Source organism: Macaca mulatta, chromosome 3 (genome assembly GCF_049350105.2).
Source record: "Macaca mulatta isolate MMU2019108-1 chromosome 3, T2T-MMU8v2.0, whole genome shotgun sequence".
NCBI lineage: Eukaryota > Metazoa > Chordata > Mammalia > Primates > Cercopithecidae > Macaca > Macaca mulatta.
The window spans coordinates 46,229,366-46,242,680 of record NC_133408.1 but is presented as its reverse complement, the minus strand read 5'-3'; the positions used below and the strand labels follow the sequence as shown (position 1 = coordinate 46,242,680).

The following is a 13,315-nucleotide window of genomic DNA, read 5'->3' as shown; positions in this document are numbered from 1 at the left end:
ATCTTGTTGATCTCTTTGAAGAACCAACTCTTAGCTTCACTGATTTTTCTCATTTGTCTTTTATTTCCTCTGCTATAATATTTATTTTCTTACTTCTGTTAGCTTTGGGTTTAGTTTGTTCTTTTTTTAGTTTGTTCTTTTTGGGTTTAGTTTGTTCTTTGTTCTTTTTGTTCTTTTTTTTAGTTTTTTTTTTTTGGGTTTAGTTTGTTCTTTGGGTTTAGTTTGTTCCTTAAGGTATAATGTAGGTTGTCCATTTTTAACCTTCTTTTTAATATAAAGATTTACAGCTATAAGTTTCCTTGGTCATGGTGAATAATCCTTAGCACTGCTTTCGCTGCATTCGTTAAGTTTTGGTATGTTGTGTTTTGTCTCAAGATATTTTCTAATTTCCCTTGTGATTTATTCTTTGACCCATTGGTTATTTGAAAGCATCTTGTTTCATTTCCACATATTTGTGAATTTCCCAGTTTCCTTCTGTTACTGATTTTTAGCTTCATTCTGTTGTGGTCAGAGAAAATACTTCGTGTGACTTCAGTCTTCTTAAATTTATTGAGACTTGTTTTATGACCTCTCTGGAGAGAGTATATTCTGGAGAATGTTCCATGTGCATTTGAGAAGAATGTGTATTTTGCTGTTGTTGGGTGGAGTGTTTTGTGTATGTTTGTTAGGTCCAGTTGGTCTATAGTGTTGTTCAAGTCCTACATTTCCTTATTGATCCTCTGTCTAGTTGTTCTATTAATAATTTATTGAAAATGGGGTACTGGGCTGGGTGCAGTGGCTCATGCCTGTAATCCCAGCACTTTGGGAGGCTGAGGCAGGCGTTCACTTGAGGTCAGGAGTTCGAGACCAGCGAAACCCCGTCTCTAATAAAAATAAAAAAATTAGCCGAGTGTGGTGGCACATGCCTGCAATCCCAGCTACTCTGGAGGCTGAGGCAGGAGAATTACTTGAACCTGGGAGGCAGAGGTTGTAGTGAGCTGAGATTACACCACTGCACTCCAGCCTGGGTGACAGAGCAAGACTCCATCTCAAAAAAAAAAGTGAGGTATTGAAGCTTCCTACTTTTATAATGGAGCTATTTCACCCTTCACCTTTGCTGTGAGTCTCTCTGGGTTTATCCTAGTTGAAATTTGTCGAGGTTCCTAAATTTGTATATCCATTTCTTTCTTCCAATTTGGGAAAGTTTTGTCCATTATTTTTTTCAAATAAGCTCTGTCCTCTTCCTGTCTCTCTTCTCTTTCTGGAACTTCCTAAACTGGACACCTTGATGTGTCCTAAAAATCCCTTGGGCTCTCTTAATTTTTTTTTTTTTTTTTTTTTGCTCCTCCAATTCAGTGATTTCAAATGATCCATTTTCTAAGGTCTCTGATTCTTTTGCCTGTTTGAGTCTGCTGCTGAACCATTGTATTGAATACTTCAATTCATTTATTGTATTTTTCAGCGCCAGAATTTGGTTTAAATAATTTCTGTTTTTGGTTGATATTCTCGTTTTGTTCATACATCACTATCCTGATCTCCTTTAGGCCTTTCTCATGTTCTCCCATAGATCTCTGAGCATATTCAAGACAACTGTTTTAAAGTCTTTTCTAACAAGTCTGATCCCTTGGTTTCTTCAGGGATGGTTTCTAGAGATACATTTTGTTCCTATGAATGGGACATGTTTTCCCCTTTCTTTGTATCCTTGTGTGTGTGTGTGTGTGTGTGTTTTTAAACTGGGCATTCGCAAAAGCAGTCATCTATTCCAGTCTTTGAAGAGTGGTGGGGAAAAGCTTCACTAATTCAGAGGGCATATCCTAATACCTGGTATCAGCTTGAGGTGACAGCTTAAGGTCATCTCAGATCTTTTAGGGGCCTCTGTTTTTCTTTGGCTTATACCATACACATGGCTGCTTTTAAAAGTCTTAATTTCAACCCTGTCTCTACTAAAAAATACAAAAAAACTAGCCAGGCGAGGTGGCGGGCGCCTGTAGTCCCAGCTACTCGGGAGGCTGAGGCAGGAGAATGACGTAAACCCGGGAGGCGGAGCTTGCAGTGAGCTGAGATCCGGCCACTGCACTCCAGCCTGGGCGACAGAGCAAGACTCCGTCTCAAAAAAAAAAAAAAAAAAAAAAAAAAAGTCTTAATTTCTCAAAAGGTCTTCACCCAGCTGCTTCTTAGGAACAAGATGTCCTCTTATATTTTGTGCCCATAATCTCTTGCCCCAGGTATCCACTGTGGTCCCCCGGCAGCTTTTACATGTCGTGCCTGCCACTGCCTCCCATGGCTCTTGCCGGCCTGAGATGTGAACTGGGCCGCCTTCCCGCTTCACCTCTGAGTCAGATGACATAGAAACCAGCCCTTCGGGCAGCCCAAAGATGGCCGAACACTGCAAATCAGTTCTGCTCTGCTCCTTCCAGTGCAAGGGAAGACACTGGAAACTGGGCTGCTTCCTCCGAAACACACAGTTGTGTGCCAGAGAGGGATGGGGGAAGGGCAAATACAAATGACATAAAAACTATTTTGAATGTGGGTTTTTCTTGACTGGGTGTTCACCTGGTTGCTATAGACCTTGGGCTGGTTTCCAGAGCTCCTAGTGAGTGCCCAGTTGTTTTTTTTTTTTTTTTTTTTCCCCTCAATGTTTCCTCGGGGAAATGTGGGCCTGGAGCTTCCTGGTCTGCCATCTCCAATCTCTCTTGATTGGAGAATTCAATCCATTTTACACTGAAAGTACTTACTGATAAGAAGGGAGTTACTTCTGCCATTTAAACTTTTTTTTTTTTTTTTTTTTTTGGTTCCTTATTTCCTCCATTACTGCCTTCTGTGTTTGGTTCATTTTTTATAGTGACATGGGGATTACACTTGACATCCTAACATTACAACAACCTAAACTGAATTTATATCAACCTAATTTGAGTAACATACAAAACTCTGCTCCTGTACTGCTCTGTTTTCCTTACTGTTATTGACATCACAAATTACATCCTTATACATTATGCACCCAATATTAGCAGTCGTTAATGGACCTTTTTAATCATGTAGAAATAAAAAGTAGAGTTACAAACCATCATTAGAATATACTAGATTTTGTAATTGTCTATGTATTTACATTTACTGGAGATCTATAGTTCTTACAACTTCAAGTTGTAAGATGCTTAGTGTTCTTTTAAAGAAGTTTATTGTTCAGCGTTTCAACCTGAAAGACCCCTTCTAGCATTTCTTGCAAAGAATGATAATGAACTCCCTCAGCTTTTATCTGGGAAAGTATTAATTTCTTCCTCATTTCTGAAAGACAGTTGTTAGATACAGAATTCTAACAGGTTTTCTTTCTTTCAGCAGTTTTAATATATAAGCCCATTCCCTTCTGATACCCAAAGTTTCTGATGAAAAATATGCTGATAATCTTGAGAATCTCTTGTATGTGATAAATTACTTCTCTCTTGCTGCTTTCAAGGTTTTCTTTTGTCTTCAATGAAGTGTCTTGGTGTGTATTTCCTTGAGCTTATCCTATCCGGAGTTTGTTACGCTTCTTGGGTTTGTAGATACATGTCTTTTTATCAAATATGAGCAGTTTTCTGTTCAACTTTCTTTAAATATACTTTCTTCCCTTGCCTCTCTACTTCTGGTCTCATTTATGGCGTTCCATAGGTAGGTTCCTTAGGTTTTCATTTACTTTTCTTCATTTTTTTTTTCTTTTGATTCCTCAGATTCAATAGTTTCAATTGCCCTATCTTCAGGTTCATTGAATGGTTCTTCTACCTGCTTAAATATTTTGAACCCTTTAGGACATTTTTCATTTCAGTTATTGTACTTTTTAGTTCCAGAATTTGTTTCCTTTTTAAAATTTCTATTTCTTTTATGATATTCTCATTTTGTTCATATACTGTTCTCCTGTCTTTGTTTTCCTTTAGCTCCTTCAGCATCTTTCAAACAGTTGTTTTAAAGTTATTGTCTAGTAAGTCTGCTGTCAGAGCTTCCTCAGTGATGATGGTTTCTGTTGATTTGTTTCTTTGAACGTGCCTTACTTTTCTATTTCTTTGAGGGTCTTGTGATAGTTTCTTGTTGAAAACTGGACATTTGAATCTTGTAACTCTGGAAATCAGATTCTCCTTCCCACCCCCCAGCCCCGAGCATTTACTCTTGTCTCCCCATATCAACTGTTGAGGGTATCTCTGGATCAGCTTGATGTAAAAGCTTAAAAAGTCTTCCCAGGTCTCTTCTGAGCCTGCGTATTTCTCTAGGTATGTGGAGTGGCTTTCTAAATTGCCCTGTATTATACATGTTTATTTCACAGTTGATTTGAATGCTCTGCTCAGGGACTCACAAGGCTGCGATCAAGGAGTCAGCCAGACTGTATTCTCATCTCTTGGCTCAACCAAGGAGAATCTTCTTGCAGGCTCCTCCAGGCTGCTGGCTGAATTTATTTTCATGTGGCTTTGTGACTGAGGGACCTGGCATCTTACTGGCTGTTGGCAGGAGGCCCAAGTAAGTTGTCCACACACGTGCTTTCCAATATCCTAATCCTTAAGTCTGGCACCCCAAGTGGAAAAACAGGTAAGAAGAAAAACAACAGCTCAGGCTGTTCCCTTAAATCCTGTGGAAGCCACTTCAGCCAGTGGGGAATGCAACAATGGCTGCCCACCCCTATGTCTGCATTTCTGCAATCAAAACACTGAACCTTGATATGTGGAGGCCAAGATCCTTACTTTCCACCCCGTCTCCAGGAAGTCATGCCAGGAACATGGGTATGGCTACCTACCACAAGACTCAGGCTGGGGAGACCCTAATATCCTAAAGGCCGAAATTGACCAAAATTAACTGCAACTTACCAGCCAAGATTTTCCTTGGGAGTTGCAAGCATTCAAATTAGACTCCACAGTTCCAAAAACAGTTATCTCAGACAGATTCTGCCACTCCAATTTTTGTCTTGGTGCGAAGAGAGATTCCTTCCTCTTCTGTCCCCTTGCTGGATGTCACTCTTATATCTGTTTTTATTTCCCACCCTGGCACAGTCACTAGAACGCAGTGTGTGTCTGTGAGCTCAGCCAGCAGACACAGTCCTGCACTCTGACGTCTGTGAGAGGATGCAGCACTCTAAGTTAGGGAACGTGTGTCTGGCTTGTTGGGGCATATTCTACTGTCAAAAGTCGGAATCTTTTCAGGTTTTGATCTCAGTGTTATCACCAGGTAGTTGGGGCTTTAACCAAGTTGGTAAACCTATCTGTGTGCCCACATCTACCGTGTCTACTATCTTGATCACTTTTTTTTGTTTGTTTGTTTTCTGTGACCAAGTTTTGCTCTTGTTGCCCAGGCTGGAGTGCAAATGACATAGTCTTGGCTCACTGCAACCTCTGCCTCTTGCATTCAATCCATTCTCCTGCTTCAGCCTCCCGAGTAGCTGGGCGCCTGCCACAACTCTTGGCTAATTTTTGTATTTTTAGTAGAGGGGGTTGTCACCATGTTGGCCAGGATGGTCTTGAACTCCTGACCTCAGGTGATCTGCCCGCCTTGGCCTCTGAAAGTGCTGGGATTACAGGCGTGGGCCACCGCGCCCAGCCAAAGACTTTTTAAAAACATGCTCTTAGGAAACTTTCTCGTTTGCTCCTTCATCTTCCCTTCCACCACCATCAGCACTGCAGTTCCCTCAGGCAGCCATAGCATCCTTGTCTTCTGGATTTTACCTGATGATTGTATACAGATACATGTGTGTACATATTTTTTGTGTGTACCGATTTTTTTCCCATGTCTGTGCTCTCAAGAGGCAGGATGAGTTTGTTGAGAGCAGAACTAGGATGCAGGATCAAGTACTGGCTTTATAACATGAACTTGAATATTACCCTAATACCAACGCCAGGCACCAAGAGAAAACCACAAACTAACAGCCCTGATGAATACTGATGCAGAGATGTTCAACAAAATACCAGCAAACCAAATCCAACAGCATATTAAAAGGACTACATACCATGATAAATTGGGATTGATTCCTGGGATGTGCAAGGATGAGTCAACAAATGAACAGGATAAAGAGGAAAAACCACAAAATCATTTTAACTGATTCAGAAAAGCATTTGACAAGATTTATCACCTTTTCAGATAAAAACTTCCAGCAAACTAGGAATAGAAGGAAAACACCTCAATATAATAAAGGCCATTATGCAAAACCCACAGCTAAGATCACATTCAATGGTGAAAGACTGATAGGGCTTCCTCTAAGATAAGGAATGAGACAAAGGTGACCGTTTTTTTTTTTTTGCCACTTATACTCAACACAGTAGTGGAAATTCTAGCCAGAACAATTAGGCAAAAGGGGGAAAAAATCCAAATTGGAAAGGAAGAGGTAAAATTACCTGTTTACACATGACATGATTATAGAAAAGCCTAAAGAAAACAAAGTATTAGAATAAATATATTCAGCAAAATTGTAGGATACAAAAATCAACATACAAAAATCAGCTGTGTTTCTATACACTAACAATATATAATCCAAAGAGGAATTTAAGAAAACAATTCCATTTACAGCAGCATTACAAAGAATAAACAGGTACATACTTAACCAATGAAGTCAAATACTTGTATATTAGAAACCATAAATCACTGATTAAAGAAATTATAGAAGACAAGCTGCGTGCGGTGGCTCATGCCTGTAATCCCAGCACTTTGGGAGGCCGAGACGGGTGGATCACGAGGTCAGGAGATCGAGACCAGCTTGGCCAACGTGGTGAAACCCCGTCTCTACTAAAAATATAAAATTAGCCGGGCGTGGTGGCAGATGCCTGTAGTCCCAGTTACTCGGGAGGCTGAGGCAGGAGAATGGCGTGAACTCAGGAGGCGGAGCTTGTAGTGAGCCGAGATCATGCCACTGCAATCCAGCCCGGGGGACAAAGTGAGACTCCACCTCAAAAAAAAAAAAAAAATTATAGAAGACAAATAAATAGACATTCCAAGCTTATGGAATAAAAGACATAATATTGTATTTTATATTTTTTATTTTTTTTAAGATGTTCTCCCATCCAAGCTGGAGTGCAGTGCTACAATCATAGCTCACTGCAGCCTCCAACTTCTGCACTCAAGTGATCCTCCTGGCTCAGCCTACCATGTAGCCGTGACTACAAGCACACACCAACACACCCAGCTAATTTTTTATATTTTTGGCAGAGATGAGGTCTCGCTGTGTTGCCCAGGCTGGTCTCAAGCTCCTGGCCTCGAGCAATCCTCCTGCCTCGGCCTCCCAAAAGTGCTGAGATTATAGGTGTGAGCCAACACACCTGGCCAAAATATTGTTAAGATGTCATTACTACTCAAAGTGATCTACAGATGTAATACAATCACTATCAAAATCCCAACATTGGGCCAGGTGCACTGGCTCACGCCTATAATCCCAGTATTTTGGGAGGCTGAGGCGGATGGATCACCTGAGGTCACGAGTTCGAGACCAGCTTGGCCAATGTGGTGAAACCCCATCTCTACTAAAAATACAAAAATTAGCTGGGCATGGTGGCGGGCGCCTGTAATCCCAGCTACTTGGGAGGCTGAGGCAGGAGAATCGCTTGAACCCCGGAGGTGAAGGCTGCACTGAGCCGAGATGGTGCCACTGCACTCCAGCCTGGGCAACAGAGCAAGACTCCGTCTCAAAAACAAAACAAAACAAAACAAAATCCCAACATTTTAGCAGAAACAGAAAAATACATCCTCAAATTTGTATGAAATTGCAGGGGACCCCAAATCCAAAACAGAAAAATACATCCTCAAATTTGTATGAAATTGCAGGGGACCCCAAATCCAAAACAATCTTGAAAAAGAAGCACAAACTCAGAGAATTTACACTTCCTGGTTTCAAATCTGACTAAAAAGCCACAGTAAGCAAAACACTGTAGTGGTGGCATAAAGACAGACACGGAGACAGACTGAACAGAACAGACAGCCCGGAAATCAGCTCTCCACACTCTATGCGTCAGCTGAGTTTTGGGTGCCAAGACCCTTTCCAACACGATCGTCTTCTCAACAAAATTACGTTGGGGATGCTGGATATCCACAAGCAAAAGAACTCAGCTGGGCCCTTAGCTTAGAGCATATACACAAATTACCTTCCAAGTGGACCAGAGATCTAAAGTGAGTGTGAAAACTATAAAACTCTTAGAAGACCTCCTAGGGAAAAAGCTTCATGAGATTAGCTTTGGCAATGGTGTTTTGATATTACATGAAAGGCACAGGCAACAAAAAGAAAAACAAATTGAACTGCATCAAAATTAAAAACTTTTGTGCATCAAATGACACTATCAACAGAGTGAAAAGGCAACTCACACGATATGAGAAATTATTTGTAAACCATCTATCTCCAAGGGATTCCCATCCAGACGATATAAAGAACTGCAACTCAACAACAAAAACAACTCAATCGAAAAACGGGTAAAGGACTAGAACTGACGCATCTCCAAAGAAGATATATGACTGGCTCACAAGCCTATGAAAAGCTGCTCAACTTTCCTCATCACCAGGGCAATGCAAGTCAAAACCACAGTGAAGTACCACTCCATGCCCATTACGATGGATGTCATAAAACAAAAACGAAAAAACAGAACATCACAAGAGCTGGCCAGAATGTGAAGACAGAGAAAACCTTACCTCTTGCTGGTGGGAACGTAAAATGACACAGCTGCTATGGAAAACAGCATGGCCGCTCCTCAAATAATTAAAGATAGAATTCCTATATGATCCAGCAAGTCTACTTCTGGGTAGATAACCAAAGAACTAAAAGTAGGAAATTGAACACATATTTGTATGCCTACGTTCATAGGAGCGTTATTCATAGTGGACAAAAGAGAGAGACGCCAAGTACCCATCAGCAGATAAATGAATGGACAAAATGTCTACACAGGCAACGAAATGCAATTCAGCCTTAAAAAGGAAGGAGAGTCTGACACGCTGCAGCGTGGATGAACACTGAGGTCATTACGCTAAGCGAAATAAAACAGTCACAAAACGCCAGGTGCCTTTTGGCGCCAGGGCTGATGTCTATAAGCCCAGCACTTTGGGAGGCCAAAGTGGGTGGATCGCCTGAGGTCAGGAGTTCAAGACCAGCCTGGCCAACATGATGAAACCCCATCTCTACTAAAAATACAAAAATTAGCTGGGTGTGGTGGTGGGTGCCTGTAATCCCAGCTACTCGGGAGGCTGAGGCAGGAGAATTGCTTGAACCCGGGAGGCGGAGGTTGCGGTGAGCTGAGTTCGTGCCACTGCACTCCAGCCTGGGCGACAAGAGCAAAACTACGTCTCAAAACCAAAACAAACAAAAACCAGTCAGAAAAGGACAAATATTGCATGATTCCACTTCTATGAGGTCCTTAAGAGTCATCAAATTCACAGAGACAGAAAGTAGAATGGTAGTTGACAGGGGTGGGGGGAAGGGCTGATGGGGAGTGAGTATTTAATGAGGACAGATTTTTCCAGATAACAAGATGTAAAAGTTCTGGAGGTGGATGCTGGTGATTGCTGTACAACGACGAAGGTACATAATGCCACTCAACTGTGCACTTAAAATTCATCAAAATGGTAAATTTGATGTTATACATATCTTACCACAAGAATAAAAAGAAGTCTAGTCCTAGCACTTACCTTGAAATGGTGTTTGGAGAAACAGGGCATATTGTCTGCGTGTTCTGGACCCTCCTCACTCTGGAGCCGGCAGCCTCCCAGGCACAGCTCCCAGCAATGCTGTGCTGGGGTCGACAGAGCTGAGGTTCATGGTCACTGAGCTGCTGCCTGAAGGGCTCCAGACTCCAGGTCCTTGATCTTTCCACATGGCGCTCACGAGATGCCGGACTTTCACCGGGGAGGGGCTATCTCCTGCCTTGACCACTCCAAGGTTGGTTTTCCCAACAACCAGGGGAACAGTGTGGGTGAGCCTCGCAGCGGGCTGGGCCTCCTCCTCACCAATAGCACCAGCTCCAGACTCCTGTTCTCCAGTGTGAAAGAAATGTCCCCCAACCCTAACGCCACCCACACATCTGCACAGATACCAGGCTTCATGGAGCGCAAGACGACTCACACAGTGGCCTAGGCCTCGTCACACGCAGTGAGGACGATGGGAGGAGCATGGTCCCCGCTCAGGCCTGACGCCCGCAGGACACCAACCAGCTGCCAGATGAGCACGCAATCACTCCTCATTTGCAAAGCACTGCTCCCATCTTTCCAGGACCCGAGACACCGTCTCACAAAGACAGCTCTCTGCAAGGAACTGGGAAGTAACTTGAGTCCGGTCAGACTGGCAAAAGCCAGCCCCTCGGCCTTGACCTGTGGCCCAGGAGCAGCATGGGAGCTTCGAATCAGGCTGGACGGGCTTCCCTCCCAGTTTCTCCAGGCCTTGGACAAGCTTCTCACCTTCTCTGAGCTGGAAACCCCCGCTCTATAAAGTGGGGAAGTGCCCCTCTGGGCTGAGGGCTGCAGCCCAGCACAGAGACCTTGATGACAGCTGCCAGTACCACCCACTGCAAACCAGTCCGCACCCAGACCATAACCCAGCCAGTACCACCTACTGTAAACCAGTCCGCACCCAGACCATAACCCAGCAACACAACTGTAATCTCAAGCTGCCCAGGGACATCTTGTCAAGGCCCTTTCATTTGACCCTGCGGTGGGATTTGGGTAAACTCACCTCCGTGGTAGCCTGGAACGATGGAGGATAAATGAAAGGCAAGGAGAGTCAAGAGCTGGAGAAGGTTCTGTGGTCTGGGGCAGAGGCCCAGAGAGGGCTCCATGCTACCCCCATCCCCTGGGTCCTGTAAAGGGCCGTCTTCCTCGAAAAGACTTAACACTTCCTAACAGGCAAGTCCTTTCCAATTCAGGGCCCATCATGTTAGCCCTGGAGCGGCAACCCCATCCCTCCGCCCTGCTATTTCTGACGTCATGGTGTGTGCTCCTTGGGGACCGTCCCTCCCACACGAGGGCAGGCCTGGCCCACAGTACACATTGGATGAAGGACAATGAGGAGGTAGAGATGGGCACAGAGTGCTTCATGCTGAGCCTCCGGGCATGCTTCGGGCACACTCCACACACGTTACATGGCAGCAGTCTTGAAACACATGAACACAGCCGAGGGCTCCAAGAGTCTGGCACGCCAGCCCGCTGCTGAGGTCGGGCCATTCCTCGTCGCCTTGACAGAATATGCTCTGAACTGGCTTCCCACGTGCCATGTCATGACGTCCCCTGTGATCACAGCAGCACAGTACCTGCCAGGCAGCGCACGCTGTCACCAAGAGGCTACGCTGAGGAGCCCACACTGTCTCTGGGGCCTCTGGTTCCCAAGGGGCTGAGGGACACCGAGAGGGAAGAAACAAACCCCTCATGGGAACAAGCATTTTAACATAAATAAGGGACAATAAACCCTTTTATAAAATATTTATTCTAAAAAAAATCACACTGTACAAATTTAGATAGAACATTCTCAATGTTCAGATTTATAAAAATGTGAACAGAAAGACTAAAGGTAGCGAAGGAACGTACATTTCTGTTTTGTCTTTTTAAATTAGGAAGGTAAAAGTGATTTTTTATTCAGGTGCAATGATAGTAAATGTCTAGAAGACATCCGAAGAGCCGGAAATAAAAAGCACAGGAGCCGCCTGCAGACTCTCAGAGTTCTGTCTTCACCCGCCGAATCCAAAGTGGATGCGTGTGGCGCTCCTGCAGGGTGATCTGGCCCTGTGGATCCACGCCGGACACTCAACGAGACTCCCAAGGCTGGCTGCGTACAGCCTAAAAGTTTGTGCTCAGAGAACAACCAGCACGATGGGTTCATCATCTGTTTCTCAAACCAAACGGGTTTTCTGTACACTTGTTACAAAGGTCTGTACAAAAGCAGGAAGCTGCTGTGAGGTGTTATTTCCGAAAGAGTTAAAAATGGATGGTAAGGAGCGGTTCGCACAGTCCCGCCTGTACGTTCACAGACAGAGGACACCATAAAAAAAGGGCTCACCCAGAAATTCCAGACCGGAGAATCCTGGTTTCTTAAAAGATTATTTTAAAAGCTTGCAGGAAGTTTCAGCTCTGCCATTTCTAACCGCCTCGCCCAGCGTCGTCATAGTTCAGCTTCCTCTAAAACTAAATTCTCCCTCTCACACACCAACTACCAGGAAAATAACTGCAACCCAGTGGAACCACGGGGCTTCTGAGAATAAAAGGAACGAGGCAGGGACAAGTCGTATAAGCTGCGGGCTCAGAGCCCGGGGCGCCCTTCACATTGCGGGTGGCCGTGGCGGCCGCGGTCACAGCCAGGGGTGCCAGGCGGGGTCCATGCGGCACAGATTGTCCAGGCTGTTCGCTGCGGCCACCAGGGTGTTCACCTTGCTTTCCCCGCCTTCGAACTGGGCGAGGTTGTGCAGGCGGGTCATGATGGCGGTGACGGCTTTCTGAACCAGGGACACCAGTTGCTGGCTGTCCATGTTCTCCGGTTGCCCGGCGGCCGAGAGAGGAGAGGACGTGTCCTCCTGCGTTTTTTTGTGCCAAGCAATGATCTCATCCCGGAGAACTGTTTTCAGAATGCCGTCCACCTGCGTGAGGGAGAGAACGAGAGGACGTGTGTTTAACCAAGAACAGCCCAGAGGGGCAGCTTCCTAACACGGTGGGACTCAACCACAGTGGCCGCCCAGGGCCACCGAGGGCCCGTCAAGCCTCAGCACCAGGCCAGGCTGTGTGCTCTCAGGATGGGCTGGGGAAGCCGCTGAGGGACAAACCCCTTCCTCCACTTGGAGCAGCAGCCAGAAAGCCTCCGTGTTGGGCAGCACAGACCCGGACGGCAAAGGCAGCCATGCTGCGACTGGGGCCCGATCTTTTTATTTGTTCACTTGACGCCTTCCAGCGTCTGCCCAGTGTCCAGCAGGCCCATTCCAAGCACTACAGACGAGAGTGAACCAAAGAGAAAACCATCCCTTGCCCGCACAGCAAAGGACGTAACACGGGTGCCGGCCACTGTGGAGAACGCAGAGCCCGTGAGGCAGATCAGCAGCTCCTGCAAGGCCGTGGCGCGTGGGCATCTGAGTGGCCCCAGCCTGTGCCCATGATAGGACGACGTGGAGACCCACCTTAAAGTTCGGCTGGGCGAAGCACCGGGCAACCGCAATCATGGATGCCGTCAACGGGCCGGAGACACCGATGGTAGTCAGAAACTCAGAAATGTTGGGCGTGAGTCGAAACGGGACAGGACGGTTGGCATCTAGGTCTCCAGTGGCGTCGTTTATGTCAAACCGAAAGTAGGCAACATTCAGTTTGCCAGTGTCCTAAATTTCAGAAGGAGACACTTTAGGAACTTCAGCAGAAAGGCAACGTCACGAGGAGAGGATCTGGCGGT

General features: G+C 45.2%; 1 protein-coding gene and 1 long non-coding RNA gene across 6 annotated transcripts in view; both read right to left on the bottom strand.

Annotated features, from left to right (window-relative positions):
- Positions 1–10,189, bottom strand: part of LOC114676870 (uncharacterized) — a 33,339-nt gene extending 23,150 nt beyond the window's left edge. Inside the window, exon 1 of the long non-coding RNA XR_003727994.2 lies at positions 9,589–10,189. This is a non-coding gene — a long non-coding RNA (uncharacterized LOC114676870). The remainder of the gene's footprint in view (positions 1–9,588) is intronic.
- A 1,166-nt stretch (positions 10,190–11,355) lies between these two features.
- The window catches only part of TRRAP (transformation/transcription domain associated protein), a 135,698-nt gene continuing 133,738 nt past the window's right edge, over positions 11,356–13,315 (bottom strand). For all 5 annotated transcript variants that reach the window (XM_077996187.1, XM_077996189.1, XM_077996190.1 and 2 more), the window contains 2 exons: positions 13,050–13,244; positions 11,356–12,518 (listed from right to left, as the gene is read on the bottom strand). In XM_077996187.1, coding sequence (XP_077852313.1) covers positions 12,234–12,518; positions 13,050–13,244 — 480 coding nt within the window. In that variant the 3' untranslated portion in view covers positions 11,356–12,233. The remainder of the gene's footprint in view (positions 12,519–13,049; positions 13,245–13,315) is intronic.